The sequence below is a fragment of the Anomaloglossus baeobatrachus genome, chromosome 4 (genome assembly GCF_048569485.1).
Source record: "Anomaloglossus baeobatrachus isolate aAnoBae1 chromosome 4, aAnoBae1.hap1, whole genome shotgun sequence".
NCBI classification, from domain to species: Eukaryota; Metazoa; Chordata; class Amphibia; order Anura; family Aromobatidae; genus Anomaloglossus; species Anomaloglossus baeobatrachus.
The window spans coordinates 276,730,378-276,749,840 of NC_134356.1; the positions used below are offsets into that span (position 1 = coordinate 276,730,378).

Consider the following 19,463-nt stretch of genomic DNA (forward strand, 5'->3'; position numbering starts at 1 on the left):
CCTATATTTATTACTAGGGATAATCGAATACCCTATTCGCTTCGACGGAAATCCGGCGAATACATCGCTGCTATTCGACTATTCGCGAATATTCGACCCCCAGTGTAAGGGGTACTTTGCACACTACGACATCGCAAGCCGATGCTTGCGATGCCGAGTGCGATAGTACCCGCCCCCGTCGCAGCAGCGATATCTTGTGATTGCTGCCGTAGCGAACATTATCGCTACGGCAGCTTCACATGCACTCACCTGCCCTGCGACGTCGCTCTGGCCGACGACCCGCCTCCTTCCTAAGGGGGCGGATCACGCGGCGTCACAGCGACATCACACGACAGGCGGCCAATAGGAGCGGAGGGGCGGAGATGAAGGGGACGTAAACATCCCGCCCACCTCCTTCCTTCCACATTGCAGCCGGGACGCAGGTAAGGTGATGTTCCTCGCTCCTGCGGCTTCATACACAGCGATGTGTGCTGCCGCAGGAACGAGGAACAACATCGTACCGTCGCTGCTGCTAAATTATGGAAATGTCAGACCCTACACCAATCATACGATAACGACGCTTTTGCGCTCGTTAATCATATGTAAAAGGATTTGCACACTACGATATCGACAGCGACGCCAGATGTGCGTCACTTTCGATTTGACCCCACCGACATCGCACCTGCGATGTTGTAGTGTGCAAAGTACCCCTAAAGGCCCAGTCACACACAACGACTTACCAGCGATCCCGAAAACGATGCGACCTGATAGGGATCGCAGGTAAGTCGCTGGGAGGTCGCTGGTGAGATGTCACACAGTCAGATCTTACCAGCGATGCAGGAACAATACAGGTCGCAGTAGCGACCTGTATAATGATCTCAGCAGTCACTGTAACCCTGTCACACAGTGTCAAACACAGTGATGTGTCCTGCCCAGCAGGACATCGCCTTTGAAGAAAATGGCCTGGACCATTCTGCAACGACTAGCGATCTCACAGCAGGGGCCTGATCGCTGGTAGGTGTCACACATAACGAGATCGCTAATGGGATCGCTGTTGCATCACCAAAACCGTGACTCAGCAGCGATCTCGCTAGCGATCTCGTTATGTGTGACGGTACCTTAAGTCTATGGGAAACCAGAATAATTTTACGTCGGACCTGTCAGTGACCTGTGGTGACTGAGGAAAAGGCTGAAATGGATGAGAAAAGGCTGAAACACTATGGGCACAGCCTATCGAAGGTGCTTGACTGCATTTCTGGTGTCTTTGAATAACGTGGGCAAAGCAGCACGCGGCGTTTACGTGGTCACCAGAACAGCTCTCAGTCCAAAGTAAAAGAGGGAAAATTGCTAAGAAACAGTTTCTAGTGCCTAATCACTGTAATAAAACGTCAAACTGTGCAATCATGGGAGAAGACTCTACATACACTTTACTGTGCCCATGCAGACTGAAAGGATAAAGACGTTGGTTAGTGGATAAACTCATCAATTTATATTTAGGTCTATACAAGCTGGCTCTCAGCAAACTGATCACAGATATGCTTTTCTGTCTGCTTGCTGCTCACAGGTATTTTCCATGGCAAACAAAAGAGGAGTGACATGTTCTGCCAGAGTAGGCACCTCTAACTATTAATGGTGGACTATGTTGTGATACCTGGACCCCCTTTTATAGACAGAATGGGGCCTCATTACTCTTAAAGGTAACCTGTCAGCAGATTTTTTCTATGTAATATGAGGATAGCATGATGTAGGGGGTTAAAACACTGAATTCAGCAATTTGTCATGCATAAGGCTGTGTGCTGTTGTTTACTTACAATGAAAGTTTTATCACCAGGTGATTATCACTGCTCAGACTGCCACGCTCGTGAGCAGTTGTCCAACCATGCACCTTCCTCTCGTAAGCAGCTCACTGCCAATAGTCAATGTACATACAAAGCTGTGGTGTGGGTGGGGTTAGCTATCTGATCTCTGCTACATCTTAGAACTCTTATTTTGTCACAACTGTTACACCCAGTAAACTAAGTGATATATCTTTAGAGGCAGAGTCTCTTTTTCTATATTATGCTGCTCTCAGATTAAATAAAAAAAACCTGGTGACAGACTCCCTTTATGTGGCACTTCAGGAAAAAGTGGAGGAGGTGGCCATATATGAATGTAGCTATCATCATTTATTTTATGGCAGTAGTTAAAAAAAACATGTACTGTTTTAGTAACTCACATTCTTTACAGCAGAGAACAGCAGGCATGCATGATCTCATCCCTTCTAGAGTGCAAAAAAAGAGGGGGTGGGGGTAACTCCCATTCACCTAATGGGTTGGATTTTGTTAAGCCGGGGTCAGAGAAGCATATGACATCCGATGTAAGAGCATCGGAATTCGATATGCTAATGACCCTCTGCTCCGAAACTGCTGCGAGTGTGACGCCCCTGACTCTATCAGTGTGTCACAGGGAACTGCACTCCTGTCTCTTATGGTGCAGAACTCACCTTCCATGGTTCTGGGTTCCTACACAGTGGTATTGCTTCCATCAGCAGCACTCAAATCCTAACCACACCTCACACCACATCCTGACAGGCACACCAGTGGGTGTCCTAGCTGGAAAAGGGCCACCCACCTAGGGGTTAGGAAGACTGGTGGGAGGGAGGAAGTCAGATCAGTAGTAGCTCCCAAAGAGTGAGGAGCTGGGAGTAGCAGCTCCCTGAAGATCAGTAATAGCCCTCAAAGAGTGAGGAGCTGAGAGAGTTGGAGCTCCCTGTGTGACCTTGGTTGGGTCGTGGACGGTGGTCTGGGACCAGAGGAGTCGAAGACCCGGTCGCAAGGTATTGGAAAAGTGTGTACTGACTTAGTTTTCGAGAACGGTCAGCACCGGAAAGTCCAGTAACCGGACAAGTTTGTTTTTTTATCGCATTCCACACATCCGATTTATACGCTCATGTGCAAGAGCCTTTAGAAGTGGAATTGGAACCTGAGTTTGCAATATCCCTTTACGTTTTATTCCAGCTTTTGAGATTGGTTCTGGGTGACAGTGTGGCTATTGGACCAGAAAAGGTTATGCACCTGTTTATAATATTTCAATCTGCTTGGCACTATAAATACACCTCATTGAGTAATGATATGCTGTTTCTCCCATACTCCCATATTAACGATGCTCATCATCTTGTTTCTTCAACTGACATATTGCTTAAAAAACATACGGTATTCTCTGCACTGCCTATGGATCCTGAGTTTCCCAGTTTATTTGACAGCTTATAATCTTATCCTTTCCCAGTCAGGTAATCACTAACAGTGTGGGATGTATATGTGATTTAGTGTATGTCACTGAAACTATGCCTATCGGAACTGTAGAAAAAGGTACTTGTGGACGCTACCCTTCAAGTCCACATTTTATATATATGTGTGTGTGTGTGTGTGTGTGTGTGTGTGTGTGTGTGTGTGTGTAACAAACAAATGCCGGCCAGCTCACATCAATGAGTCACCTTGATCCTCGGCTCTCTTGATTGCCTTTAGTCCTGCCCAGATCAGGATTAGGAGTCCATCCGTGTAATGTGATCAACAAAGGAATAAGATCCAGCATAGACGTCAGAACTTCAGGGTGCTGTTTAAAATTCTTCAGGTTTATTTCAATTCTTAAAATACAGAGGTCCAAATGACTCAGGTACAAAAGGTAAATGCAGGAAATAAAACACAGATGGGACTATGCGTTTTGGCGGTGTTGTCCGCCTTCCTCACGGTCCAAAACCTAATCTGCCATCTGAGCAATAGCCACATATATAGCGCACCCAATGAAATTAAAATGTAATTGCTAACACATGCAATCAAAAAATAAAAACAGTTGTAAGCAGATCAACTGGTTATAATATCTGCCAGTAAACTGTGTATGACATAATACAGACCAGCACTGATATGTAATAATGTTACAATAAACATAACCTTCTATTAATATATAACATGGTCAGGGCTGTATTTTGCCTTCGTGCTGCCCTAGGCACTTTAAGTGGTCGCGCCCCTTAGTGACAACGTAACACTATGAGTTTTCGCACACGACCTCTTTTTAAGGCAGATCTACTCTGTAAAACACTTGAAAAAGTATCAATGAGAAACGAAGGGCACTAACCCCCCCAATGGGGATCACCACAGGCAACTCAAAACATAGCATGAGTATAAAATATTCCCACCACACCGTCCCCACTTATATACTGTGACTGTCACACTGCCCCTAATAAACTACACACTGCCCTCCCTTATAAATTATATCCACCACACCTTCCTCAATTATGAAATATGATTTGCACATTGACCTCACATCATGCTGCCCCCTCCTCACAATGTCCCATGCATGCTGCCCCCTCCTCACAATGTCCCATGCATACTTCCCCCTCCTCACAATGTCCCATGCATGCTGCCCCCTCCTCACAATGTCCCATGCATGCTGCCCCCTCCTCACAATGTCCCATGCATGCTGCCCCCTCCTCACAATGTCCCATGCGTGCAGCCCCCTCCTCACAATGTCCCATGCGTGCAGCCCCCTCCTCACAATGTCCCATGCATGCTGCCCCCTCCTCCCAATGTCCCATGCATGCTGCCCCCTCCTCCCAATGTCCCATGCATGCTGCCCCCTCCTCCCAATATCCCATGCATGCTGCCCCCTCCTCCCAATGTCCCATGCATGCTGCCCCCTCCTCAGTGTCCCATGCATGCTGCATGCTGCCCCCTAATCACAATGTCCCATACATGCTGGCCCCTCCTCACAATGTCCCATGCATGCTGGCCCCTCCTCACAATGTCCCATGCATGCTGCCCCCTCCTCACAATGTCCCATGCATGCTGCCCCCTCCTCACAATATTCCATGCATGATGCCCCCTCCTCACAGTGCCCCATGCATGCTGCCCCTCTCCATGAGCTCCTAATGCTGCCTTCCTCTTTCCATAATGACACCTCCATGCTGCCCCATTCATCATACTAAGACCACCACACTAACGCTTATGCTGAGACACCCCCCCCACACGCACACACTACCCCACTCTTGATATTGACTCCCCTACATTGCTCCACTCCATACTGAGCCCGCACATGCTGCCCCTTCTCCATAATGAGCTCCCAATGCTGCCCCCCTTTCATTCTGAGTCCTTACACTGCCCCCCATCGATTTTGTCATTGCACTATCCCTCAACCCTTGTCCTCTGTCTCTAGCATTGGCCCCTCTCTCCCATTCCCCCAGCAGCAGCCTCTCTCCCCCGTCTCCAGCAGCAGCCTCTCCCCCAGCATCAACCTCTCTCCCCCCAGCGTCCCCCAGCATCAGCCTCTCTCCCCCCAACCTCCCCCAGCTTCAGCCTCTCTCCCCCAGCTTCCCCCAGCATCAGCCTCTCTTCCCCAGCTTCCGCCAGCATCAGCCTCTCTCCCCCAGCATCAGCCTCTCTCCCCCAGCTTCCCCCAGCATCAGCCTCTCTGAACCAAGCATCAGTCTCTCTGCCCCCAGCATCAGCCTCTCTTCTCCCAGCCTCCCCCAGCATCAGCCTCTCTCCTCCCAGCCTCCCCCAGCATCAGCCTCCCCCCTCCCAGCCTCCCCCAGCATCAGCCTCCCCCCTCCCAGCCTCTCCCAGCATCAGCCTCCCCCCCTCCCAGCCTCTCCCAGCATCAGCCTCCCCCAGATTCAGCCTCTCTACTCCCAGCCTCCCCCAGCATCAGCCTCCCTCCTCCCAGCCTCCCCCAGCATCAGCCTCCCTCCTCCCAGCCTCCCCCAGCGTCAGCCTCCCCCAGCATCAGCCTCCCCCCTCCTAGCCTCCCCAAGCATCAGCCTCCCCCCAGCATCAGCCTCCCCCAGCATCAGCCTCCCTCAGCATCAGCCTCCCTCCTCCCAGCCTCCCCCAGCATCAGCCTCCCTCCTCCCAGCATCAGCCTCCCTCCTCCCAGCCTCCCCCAGCGTCAGCCTCCCCAAGCATCAGCCTCCCCCCTCCCAGCCTCCCCCCAGCATCAGCCTCCCCCAGCATCAGCCTCCCTCCTCCCAGCCTCCCCCAGCATCAGCCTCCCTCCTCCCAGCCTCCCCCAGCATCAGCCTCCCCCAGCATCAGCCTCCCTTAGCATCAGCCTCCCTCCTCCCAGCCTCCCCCAGCATCAGCCTCCCTCCTCCCAGCCTCCCCCAGCGTCAGCCTCCCCCAGCATCAGCCTCCCCCCTCCTAGCCTCCCCAAGCATCAGCCTCCCCCCTCCCAGCCTCCCCCCAGCATCAGCCTCCCCCAGCATCAGCCTCCCTCCTCCCAGCCTCCCCCAGCATCAGCCTCCCCCAGCATCAGCCTCCCTCAGCATCAGCCTCCCTCCTCCCAGCCTCCCCCAGCGTCAGCCTTCCCCCTCCTAGCCTCCCCCAGCATCAGCCTCCCCCCTCCTAGCCTCCCCCAGCATCAGCCTCCCCCCTCCTAGCCTCCCCCAGCATCAGCCTCCCCCTCCTAGCCTCCCCCAGCATCAGCCTCCCCCAGCATCAGCCTCCTCCCTCCCAGCCTCCCCCAGCATCAGACTCTCTCCTCCCAGCCTCCCCAGTATCAGCTTCTCTTCCCCCAAGTCTCCCCCAGTATCAGCCTCTCTCCCCCCACCACATGCGCAGATCTCCGGTCTGCATTAGAGACACCCCCACGCTCCTTATGAATCTTCAGCTCTGCGAGCACTTACCTGCTCCAGGGCCCGCCGTCATCTTCCTGGCTCATGTGAGTATCCTCTTCTGACACCGGCTTCCATCGCGGCGTCCTCTATGGCGTTCTGCTGTGAGCTCTGCATGTGACGTCCACACAGCATGGGACGCAGCACAGAGGAAGGAGCTGATTGGAGCGCCTGTGACCCCGGAAGTGCAGGCGCCGGCAGTTCCGAGGTCAATCAGCTCTCTGTGCCCTGCTGCCGCAGTTTGTCTGCATTCGCGTCTTAATTGACGCGGATACAAATAAATGGAGGTGCGCCTCCCCCCTCCCTCCTCCGAAAATACAGCGGATTTAATGGATGTGTAAAAGAAAAAAAAATTTTTTTTTGTTATTTTTTAACTGCTAGAAGGTGCCGCCCACCCGCATCCTGCCGCCCCAGGCACGGTACCACGGGTGCCTAATGGTAAATACGGCCCTGAACATGGTGCATAAAAGTACGTCAATAGCCAGAATATAATCTTCAGAGGAGAAGAAAAAAAACAAAAAACCTGTCACCAATCTAGTACTGCGTAATAATATGAAGACGATTGTTAAAACCCTTTGGCATGCGAGTACCCAGTTCAAAGATCCATTTGCTTTCTCAAGCACGAACCTTTTTGTACAGATCACCCCCTCTCAATGGTTTTTTAACATGTTCCACACCTGTAAAGGAGAAACCTCATAGATCTCCATTGTGTATTTTAGAGAAACGGCAAGATATTACTGATGCTCCAACTAAGAGAAGATTACTGGCATCTGAAAGGTGTTTTTGGATTCTAGTTTTAAGAGGATTCATTGTGCAGCCAACGTACTGCATTTTGCAAATATCGCAATTAATTATATATACAACGTTTTCCTGTTGCAGTTTATGAAGGAAGAAATATTAAACTGCTTGTTTTTAGACAAGGATGTAAACGTCTTGGATTTATTAGCAAAAGTGCAACATTTGCAGACGTTGGCACCGCACTTATAAAATCCAACTGTTTTTAACCAATTGTTACAACCTTTTGCCTTCACTCTGCGGTTCAGCTCACCCCAAACCATCTCGATTGGGTTCAGGTGTGGTGACTGTGGAGACCAGATCATCTGGCGTAGCATCCCATCACTCTCCTTCTTAGTCAAATATCCCTTACACAGCCTAGAGGTGTGTTTGGGGTCATTGTCCTGTTGAAAAATAAATGATGGTTCAACTAAACGCAAACCGGATGGAATAGCATGCCACTGCAAGATGCTGTGGTAGGCATGCTGGTTCTGTATGCCTTCAATTTTGAATAAATCCCCACCAGTGTCACCAGCAAAGCACCCCCACACCATAACACATCCTCCTGCAAGCTTCACGGTGGAAACTAGCCATGTAGAGTCTATCCGTTCACCTTTTCTACAAAGACACGGTGGTTGGATCCAAAGATCTCAAATTTGGACTCATCAAACCAAAGCACAGATTTCCACTGGTCTAATGTCCATTCCTTGTGTTCTTTAGCCCAAACAAGTCTCTTCTGCTTGTTTCCTGTCCTTAGCAGTGGTTTCCTAGCAGCTATTTTACCATGTAGGCCTGCTGCATAAAGTCTCGTCTTAACAGTTGTTCTAGAGATGAGAAGGTGTGTCCAAACTTTTGGTCTGTACTGTATATATATACTGCCGTTCAAATGTTTGGGGTCACCCAGACAATTTTGTCCTTTCCATAAAAAATCATTCTTTTATATATCAAATGAGTTGCATAACGAATAGAAAATGTAGTCCAGACATTGACTAGGTTAGAAATAATGATTTTTACTTGAAGTAATAATTTTCGGCTTCAAACTTTGCTTTCGTCACAGAATGCTCCTTTCCAGCAAATACAACTTTGCAGAGCTTTGGCATTCTAGCTGTTAATTTGCTGAGGCGCTCTGGAGAGATTATAACCCATGCTTCCAGAAACCCCTCCCACAAGTTGGATTGGCTTGATGGGCACTTTTGCGTACCATACAGTCAAGCTGATTCCTCAACAGCTCAATAGGGTTGAGATCTGGTGGCTGGGCTGGCCACTCCATTATAGATAGAATACCAGCTGCCTGCTTCTTCCCTAAATAGTTCATGCATAATTTTGAGGTGTGCTTTCGGTCATTGTCCTGTTGTAGGATGAAATTGGCTCCAATCAAGTGCTGTCCATCGGGTATGGCATGGCATTGCAAAATGGAGTGATAGCCTTCCTTTTTCAAAATCCCTGTTACCGTGTACAAATCTCCCACTTTACCAGCACCAAAGCAATTCCAGACCATCACATTACCTCCACCATGCTTAACAGATGGCATCAGACACTCTTCCAGCATCTTTTCAGTAGTTCTGCATCTCACAAATGTTCTTCTGTGTGATCCAAACACCTCAAACTTCGACTCATCTGTCCATGACACTTTTTTTTCCAATTTTCTTCTGTCCAATGTCTGTGTTCCTTTGTTCATATTAATTTTTTCCTTTTATTAGCCAGTCTCAGATATAGCTTTTTCTTTGCCACTCTGCCCTAAAGACCAGCATCCCAGAGTCGCCTCTTCACTGTAGACATTGGCACTAGCATTTTGTGGGTACTATTTAACTAAGCTGCCAGTTGAGGACCTGTGAGGCGTCAATTTCTCAAACTAGAGATTCTAATGTACTTGTCTTGTTGCTCAGTTGTGCAGCGGGGCCTCCCACTCTTTCTACTCTGGTTAGAGCCTGTTTGTGCTCTCCTCTGAAGGGAGTAGTACACACTGTTGTAAGAAATCTTCAGTTTCTTGGCAATTTCTTGCATGGAATATCCTTCATTTCTAAGAACAAGAATTGACTGTCGAGTGTCACATGACAGTTCTCATTTTCTGGCCATTTTGAGAGTTTAATGGAACCAACAAATGTAATGCTCCAGATTCTCAACTAGCTCAAAGGAAGGTCAGTTTTATAGCTTCTCTAATCAGCAAAACTGTTTTCAGCTGTTATAACATACTTGCACAAGGGTTTTCAAGGGATTTCTTAACATCCATTAGCCTTCTAACACAGTTAGGAAACACAATGTACCATTAGAACACTGGAGTGGTGGTTGTTGGAAATGGGCCTCTATACACCTGTGTAGATATAGCATTAAAAACCAGACGTTTGCACCTAGAATAGTCATTTACCACATTAACAATGTATAGAGTGTATTTGTGTTTAATTTAATGTTAGTTTCATTGAAAAAAAAAATTGCTTTTCTTTCAAAAATAAGGAAATATCTAAGTGACCCAACTTTTGAACTGTAGTGTATCTATAATTTTTTTTTACAGTTCTTATTATTGAGATAGAGGTTATGTCTTTGCTTAACAGCATTTTTCTTATGATTTGTCCCAATGAAAAAAATAATATCAAAGAATGAAAAGTTAATTATAAATATAAATGTTGGTTATAGACTGTTTCATGTGCCATATATCTGAGTTCTTATTATTTGTGTGCAGGATGGCCGTCTTTTTTTGAAGTTATAAACCCAGAAGCCATAACGCTTACTGATGACTTTTCATTTGGAATGCACAGAGTAGAAACAAGTTGTAGTCAGGTCAGTATCTTTCTATTACGCTAACTCCACTAATCATTGTATTTACATCATATTAGATTTAAACTATACTGTGTAACTCACTGTTCCTGGGTAATAATTGGCATTGCCTAATTGCTTTCAGTACCTGCCAGCCATGCTAATGCTTAATTTTCCTGCATTTATGTAGTGAAAAGATTCAAATTTGTCAGTTGTCCCTTTAAAAATAGATGCATTTCAAAAATGTTAGCACAAAAGCAGTTAAGTGATATTTCATTTACTAGTTACTTATTTTTATCTGCCTTAACCCCTTTACCTCTAACACTAGTTTTCACCTTCCTGACCAGGTCATTTTTTTTTTTTCTCAAATCTGACCAGTGTCACTTCATGAGGTCATAACTCTGGAATGCCTCAACAGGTCCTAGTGATTTTAAGATATTTTTTTATGACATATTGTACTTCATGTTAGTGTTAAATTTAGAACTATATTTTTTGTGTTTATTTGTGAAGATACCGCAAATTTCAAAAAGTTCCCAATTTTCAAACTTTTAATTTTTATGCCCTTAAACCAGAGATTTATGTCACACAACATAATTAATAAATAACATTTCCCACATGTCTACTTTACATCAGCACAATTTTGGAAACACATTTTTTTTGTTAGTGGGTTAAAATATTATCAGTAATTTCTCATTTTTCCAAAAAAATTTACAAGCCCATTTTTTTAGGGACCACATCACATTTGAAGTGACTTTGAGGGGCATATGTGACAGAAAATACTCAAGCGTCCCTATTCTAAAAACTGCACCCCTCAAAGTGCTCAAAACTACATGTAAGAAATTTATCAACCCTTCTGATGCTTCACAGGGACAAAAGCAGTGTTAAAGAAAAATGAAAAGCTTACTTTTACCCACAAAAATGTTGCTTTAGCCCCAAATTTTGCAATTTCACAAGGGTAATAGGGGAAAATGAACCTTAAAACTTGTTTTGCAATTTCTTATGAGTATGTCGATACTACAATAACACTAAAATAATTTTTTACAAAAATAGAGGTATGGGAGTAAGACCAAAAACATACAAACAAAACCTCTAAAACCAAAAACCTTTTATTGTATGAAGTTAAAATCAAGCAAATATGCCAAACAAACAACATGAAAACAGTGGTGTGTATGATCTACACCAGGGTAACTCGTGGGACATAAAGCGGTAGGGGGAACAGAAAGTGATGACCCTTGAAGGTCAGGGCATGGATAGTCCAAGATAGTTAATTCTAGGGCAAGAGCCCTATCCTTTATCTCCTACCTGACAATGGAGGTATTATCACCCTAATATTTACGGTGCCCCCGTTTTTCTGCGGCTGTCCCTGTTACTCCTTACTCTGCCACTAAATGTATACCCTCCACCAAACTTCACATAGTGCAAGTACAGAAACAATCATGTAGACATTCAGGCTAAGAATATAAAAATATATCTGCCACTAATGCCTGTGCATTACAAACTTCCCACCACATACATTGATCAGAGGAACCTAATCATGTGATGGAAAGTGGTTAAATAATTAACCCACCTTAAACAAGGTTATTAAAGCAATGGTTAGTCAAAAAGGTAGGGGAAAAAATTGCCCTTTTCAAGGGATACTTAGCATGCAGTTGATAGTTTCAAAACAAACATCTACCAAACCAAACAGGATCGATCCCACTCTCAGTAGAAAATCCCAACATGTTTCCCCCCACCTTTGGGGTTCATCAGGGGTCAGGAGACTAATAAAGTCCCATAAGAGGGGCCACCTAGGAGAAATAAACCAAAATAGGATTACTTGCATATACACTCCCTGACAGACGTTCTGTCGCTTATCCATGTTACATAAATAAAAGCTTATAACTTGACTTTAAATTTATCCATTGGTTTTATAAATTACTCTTTTGAAAGCTGAAACCCTCCCAAATTTGGTTTAGGTTATGAAAATAAAGTTGCTGCAAAGCTGAAATATTGATCATTTAAAGGGGTTATCCGGCTTATTTTGACTTTTTTATTATTATTATTATTATTATTTTTATTATTATTATTATTTCCCTATTGGGCTACATTGGGGCAGGTAAGTAGATAGAGAGCACTTACCTGCCCCGCTGTCAGCCCCTCTCCCCCGGCTCAGAGTGGTCATGTGACCGCTCCTGCCGAGATTTTGCTGCTTCCGGTCATTTCATGTCAACATGGGCAGGACCATGTTGACATGCAAATCTGGGAACAGCATGTTGCCACCCTGCTGGGCGGCTACAGTGCATGGAGTCCCCGCCCCCCTTCCCTGCACCCTCCCACACATTCCCCCGCACTTCGTACTCTCCCCACAATCTCCCCCGGAACTGCTGTGGGACCCGTGAGCTGAGGGGAGGGGCCTGGCGGTGGCTGCCTACGATGTCACCGCCAGCACCGGGCCCCTGCTCAGGATCGTACATTCAAATATATCAGCATCTGTGATGCCGATACATTTGAAAGCACTGATGAGAGGGAGCGCTGTGCTGCTTCTCATCACTGTCCCACTGTCTGTATCTGACAGTTCAGGACAGCGGTGACGTCACTACTGTGCTGATATGTCCAGACCAGACAGCGGACGAATGTGCAGGAGCGGCGGGGACTGAGGAGGGGTAAGTATGTATTCCCTACATGTGTTCCCTATTGGAGTAGGGGGGGCAGTGCAGAATGATGTGGGGGTCGGTACAGAGCACCGTGTGTGTGTGTGTGGGGGGAGGGGAGGGTTGCAGAGCCGACGTGTGTGCGGTGCAGAGCCCGATGACTGTGAGTGGTGCAGAGCCTGATGTGGTGTGTGGTGCAGAGCCCGATGTGTGTGGGGTGCAGAGCCCTATGTGTGTGTGCGGTGCAGAGCCCTATGTGTGTGTGAGGTGCAGAGCTCGATGTGTGTGTGGGGAGTGCAGAGCCCGATGTGGTGGGTGGTGCAGAGCCCTAGGTGTGTGTGCAGTGCAGAGCCCTAGGTGTGTGTGCGGTGCAGAGCCCTATGTGTGTGTGGGGTGCAGAGCCTTATATGTGTGTGCGGTGCAGAACCCTATGTGTGTGTGCGGTGCAGAGCCCTATGTGTGTGTGCGGTGCAGAGCTCTATGTGTGTGTGCGGTGCAGAAACCGATGTGTGTGTGGGGAGTGCAGAGCCCGATGTGGTGGAGGGTGCAGAGCCCTATGTGTGTGCGGTGCAGAGCCTGATGTGTGTGTGGGGAGTGCAGAGCCCGATGTGGTGGGGGGTGCAGAGCCCTATGTGGGGCTGTTATTTCAAATGCTAGAGTGATAACAGGTCAGTGCTGGGGCAGAATACTGACAGGGAATGTGTGTACAGGGGGCGGGCAGGGGGCCAGGCTGGACACTGAGGTCGGGCGGTGCCAGCGCTGACTGTGAAGTTTGGCATAAGAAGATGTCATGTTTTGTTGAGCTAAGGTAAACAAAGAGCTGCAGAGAATAAAGGGATAATTCAAGAGGAACAAAAGTTAGAAAACAAAAAATAACAATGTAGTGGTGTTTTATATGACAATACAGCACAGATTAGCTTACCAAAATTTTTTGAGTTTATGTCTGACAACTCCTTTAATGAACACAGAAAGGTCAGCTTTTGGCAAGACAAAAGTTTTGTCACCTTGTCATATAATGCATCCAATCCTAGTTTACATCCTCACCTGTGCTCAATAAATGATCGGTTAATTAGTGGGTGTGTATAAAAGAAACCCAGCACCCCAGACCTTCAGTTGAACTGCAACTTGACCTCTGACAACATGCCAAAAATCCACCCTGCAACCGAAGCCTTGATTATCAAGAACCTGAAGACCAGATCCACTGCAGAGGTGGCTGGCACCTTTTATGTGTCTCAGCGTCACGAACAAAAAATTAAAAAAAGATTTGAACAGATTGTAGATGTTTTTGACAAGCCCAGGTCCAACTGTGACAGCAAGTCGCCCGAGTGACAGCGATGTAGTCACAGGTGACTTGCTGTCACAGTTGGAGGATCCAGCGGTGGCCGCGAGTTACCTCAGTGACAGCTCAGCTGATCGAGCGGCTGTCTTCAGGTGCTGCGTGGAGCTGACAGGAGCGGCGGTGTCTTCTGCAGCTCCTGTCACCTCCATGTAGCCGAGCTGGATGCGACGCTGGACCTCCGTGGAATACGCGGACATGGAGGGGTTTTTCGTGCCTAATAAAGTGGTGAACGAGGGTACTTGTTAGTGTTTTTTATTGCAAATAAAGGATTTTTTCTGGTGTGTGTTTATTTACTGTAACTTACAGATTACTCATGGAAGGTATCTCGGGGAGACGCCTGCCATGATTAATCTAGGATTTAGTGGTAGCTATGGGTTGCTGCCATTAACTCCTTATTACCCCGATTGCCAACGCACCAGGGCAAATCGGGAAGAGCCGGGTACTGTCCCAGAACTGTCAAATATAATGTATGCGGCAATTCTGGGCGGCTGCTGACTGATATTGTTAGGCTGGGGGGCTCCCCATAACGTGGGGCTCACCATCATGAGAATACCAGCCTTCAGCCGTATGGCTTTATCTGGCTGGTATTAAAATTGTGGGGGACCGCACGCCGTTTTTTTTTTATTATTTATTTATTTTACTGCACAGTATAGACACGCCCACCGGCTGCTGTGATTGGGTGCAGTGACACAGCTGTCACTCAGCATGTGGGGTGTGTCTGACTGCAACCAATCACAGGCGCCTGTGGGCGGGGAAAGCAGGGAATACGATATTGATTAATGAGCGGCCGGCTTTTTCAAAGTAATTGTTGCCGCACATTCTCTGCACAGCTGTTCCTCGCAGCGCTGGTGATCGGGGAGCGGTAAGTATGAGCCGGGGGAAGAAACAGACCGAGCGCCAATGTAAGTATGACTGAGAACATCATGAAAAAAGGTAAGTATACTGAATTTAACAAAAAAAAAAAAAATTAACATTGTTCGTTTAAAAACGCACACGGACGAAATGTGCTCAACACGGACATACTCTGTGTGCGGTCCGTGCAGGCACAGACCCATAGACTTTAGCGGGTCCGTGCCTGCGTGATGCCGGCCAAAAACGGACATGTTGTCCGTGTCGAAAAGCGCACACACGTACTTACCACACGGACACACGTTCCGTGTGATTTTACGTGTGTGTGCCATCTACCATTGAATAACATGGGTCTCCATATCTCCGTGTCTCCGGTACGTGCAAATACGTACCGCACACGTACAAAAAAAACGGATGTGTGTTGCGGGTCTCAGGGAGTGTACATGTCTGATTAATAACAACAGAAAGGATATAAAATATAAAACGTATTACCTGTATGAAGCCCTTTTCATATGCAGATAGCATGCCCGGGATATCGATGCCTATATTCCTGGTGGGGCATAAGGCAGGATCTCCCTGCCACAATTGTGGTAAGTATCGGCGCTTTGGCGCCATGCTGTTTAAATAAACCAGCATATACTTCCATACTAAGTCAGGTGACCAATGGCCGGTACTTACCATAATTGTGGCAGGGAGACATTATCCTTTACTATTTTGGATTCGGGAGCGGTATCAGGCGTTTGCGGGAGGTGTTTCCGGTATGTAGCACACATTTGTGTTCCACTCAGTATGCCTCTTCCTGTCAGGTGACATTGGTCACCTCACTTAGTGTGGAAGTATACGCTTGTTTATTTAAACAGCATGGCGCCAAAGTGCCGATACTTACCACAATTGTAGCAGGGAGACAGGATCCTGCCTTATGCCACGTGGATTATATGCATCGATATCCTGGGCACGCTATATGCATCTGAAGAGGGCTTCATATAGGTCGTCTTATATTTTATATCCTTTCTGTTGTTATTAATCAGACATGTATATGCAAGTATTCCTATTTTGGCTTATTTCTTCTAGGTGGCCCCTCTTATGGGACTTTATTAGTCCCCTGACCCCTGATAACCCCAAAGGTCGGGGAAACGTGTCTGCATTTTTTACTAACAATGGGGATCCTATTGGTTTGGTAGATCTTTGTTTGAAACTATCAACTGCACGCTAAGTATCCCTTGAAAAGGGCAATTGTTTCCCTACCATTTTGACTAACCATTGCTTTAATAATCTTGTTTAAAGGTGAGTTAATTCATTAACTGTGGTGATATTTTTCTGGCCTGAGAACATTTTTGGAGGGATACTAGGCTGACCAATGACCTACAGCCAAAGGTCCCCACAAATTAGGGTTATTTTTTCCTACCACTATCCATCACATAAGGTTCCTCCTCTGATCAAATGTATGTGGTGGGAAGTTTGTAATGCATGTATACACAGACGAAGATGAAGGTGTCTACATGATTGTTTCTGTACTTGCACTATGTGAAGTTTGGTGGAGGGTATACATTTAGTGGCAGAGTAGGGTGTAACAGGGTCAGCCACAGAAACACGGGGGTGCCGTAAATATTAGGATGATAATACCTCCGCTGTCAGGCAGGAGATAAGTCTAGGGCAAGGTTCCTGTCCTTTAATTATCTAGGACTATCAATGCCCTGACCCTAAAAGGTCATCACTTTTTGTTACCCCTACTGCTTTATGTCCCACGAGTTACCCTGGTGTACACCATATACATCACTGTTTTCATGTTTGTTTGGTATGTTTGCTTGGGATTTTTGTTTCATATAATAGTTATTGGTTTTAGAGATTTTGTTTTTCTGTTTTTGGTCATACATCGATACTACACATGTGGTGGAAAACTACTATTTGGGTGCACTGCAGGGCTCGGAAGGGAAAACAAAAATAATAATAAAAATATTTATTCACTTATATAGTGCTATTGATTCCACAGCGCTTTACTGGCAACACTGTCCCCATTGGAGCTCACAATCTTAATTCCCTATCTGTCTTTAGAGTGTGGGAGGGAACCAGAGTACTCGGAGAAAACCCACGCAAACATGGGGAGAACATACAAACTCCTTGCAGATGTTGTCCTTGGTGGTATTTGAACCAAGGACACCAGCGCTGCAAGGCTGCAGTGCTAACCACTGAGCCACCGTGGCACCCGTAAGGGAAGCAGCGTCATTCAACTTTTGGAAAGCAAAATCGTCTGTAATTGTTAGCGGACACCATGTTACGTTTGGAGAGCCCCTAAAGTGCTTAAACAGTGGAAACCCCCTTGTTACGCTCACCGAGGAGCGGCGAGCGTCCGGAGGTGGACTCACTGGACCGTGCCCCGGACTCCCCTGAGAAGGCGACCAGCAGCGAACCCCTATACAGGGACTGTGCGGTGCCTCCCCAGAAGGCCTAGAAGCACGGCAGCCAGGAACCGGGGGTAGGAGTCTCTGTACGGCCAGCCGTAGCTCGGGTACGATGTCCGCAGCAGGCAGAACTCGGGTGTGGCACCGGAGATGGTCACAGTAGGTGGCACGGAGATGTTCAATGCAGGTAAGGCTGGTGACGTCCACTGCGGGTATGGCCAGTGACATCCACTGCGGGTATGGCCGGTGACGTCCACAGCCGGAAGGTACAGATGGTACTACTGTGAGATAGAGTATTAGTAACAGGCAGGTAACACACAGATAACAATGGTATAAAGGTATAAATAGTCTTTAGGTAACAGGTGGCCTCTGAGGTCACTTCCAGAAAATGAGGCACTGCTGCTTTAAGAAAGTGGGCGTGGCCTCGCACGCAGCCTAGAGGTGCTCACTGCAGAATTGTGTGTGGAGGAAGAGACTGCAGCAGCTCCAGGAAGAGGGCACCTGACCTGGGAGTGAGCAGAGCCATGGGACTGGTAAGAGGAAGCACGTTGCTGCCGGGGGCTGGGACCAGGAGTGCACGTGGGGGCCATGCTAGGACTGGGCAGATGTGAGGGAGAGCGCCCCCCTCGGGATCTGGCGGGACCAGGCGCTACAGTCCTACATGTGACCTCATTTTGGAAAGTAGACCCTTAAAGGAATTTATCTAGATGTGTTGAGCACCTTTAAGGCTGTGTCCGCACTTTGCGTCGTCCTAGTTGCATTTCTAAACGCACGTTTTGGACTTAATTGATTTAGCCAAAGTTGCCTTTTTCCTTAAATTAGCGCTAAAAACGCATGCGTATTTACTGCGTTTTAGATGCGTATTTAGCGCTTTTTACATACTTTTTCTCTTGCGTTTTGACAGATGCATTTTGAACATCAAGACACTGCTAAATAAAGATTAAATAGTCAAACTGAATGAAAAAAGAGAAAAAAAGCAAAACATAATTTTTGAATTAATAAAGAAAATAGTTATATTTCATAAAATTATAGCGGTTTTATAATATTTATTGCTAAAATAGCAATAAAATCCTAATTTTCATTAATTTAATTGTCGGACTATGTGTGTGTAAAGGGACATATTATTCCATTAATTTAATGTCTGAAAAGCATGCGTTTTTGAAGTCCAAAACGCAGTGTTTCTGCAGCTAAAAAGCAGGTAAAACGCTAGAATTTTGATATTTCTTGCTTTTTGCTACTTCTCATTGACTTCAGTGTTAGCAAAACGCAGCCCAAATGGCAAAAACAATTGACATGCTGCTTCTTTGAACGCATGGTTTTTGCCACAAATTATGCAAATTAAACGCAGCGTTTTAAAACGCAAAGTGCGGACAGGAAATCTACATTTTCCATAGACTATTATGGAAAAGCAAAACGCATGCCTTTTGGCATGAAAATGCTGCAGTTCAAAACGGACCTAAAAAGCAGCTGAAACGTAGGTGGAAACGCAAATTGCGGACACAGCCTTACTCCCAGGTGCTTCACAGAATTTTATAATGTTGAGCCGTGAAAATTAAAAAAAAACATTTTTCTTCCAAACATGTTGCTTTTACCTCACATTTTCAATTTTTCAATGGTAACAAGAGTAAATGCACCTTACAAATTGATGTGCAATTTATCCTGAGTACACCCATACCTTATATGTGATGGAAAACTACCGTTTGAGCACATAGCAGGGCTCAAAAGGGAAGGAGTGTCATTTGACTTTTGAAGCACAAAATTAGCTAGAATCCATTAGCGGACATGCCTAAACAGTGGAAACCTCCCACATGTGACACCATTTTGGTAACTAAACTGCTCAAGGAATTTATCTAGATGTGAGCTGAGCACCTTGAACAACCAGGTGTTTCGCAGAATTTTACTCTTTGAGTCATGTAAATAAAAAAATATTTTTTTTTCCCACAAAAATGTTGATGTCACCCCAATTTTTTCATTTTCACATGGCTAATGGGAGGAAATGGACTTTACAATTTGTTGTGCATTTGCACATGAGCATGACAGGGCTCGGAAAGGAAGGAACGCTATGTGAATTATGAAGGGCAAAATTGGCTGGAATACAT

At 46.4% G+C, this 19,463-nt stretch overlaps 1 protein-coding gene across 3 annotated transcripts in view; it reads left to right on the forward strand.

The window, feature by feature from the left end:
* Positions 1-19,463, forward strand: part of MSRB3 (methionine sulfoxide reductase B3) — a 289,938-nt gene that overhangs the window by 251,306 nt on the left and 19,169 nt on the right. For all 3 annotated transcript variants that reach the window (XM_075344863.1, XM_075344862.1, XM_075344864.1), the window contains exon 6: positions 10,074-10,171. In XM_075344863.1, coding sequence (XP_075200978.1) covers positions 10,074-10,171 — 98 coding nt within the window. The remainder of the gene's footprint in view (positions 1-10,073; positions 10,172-19,463) is intronic.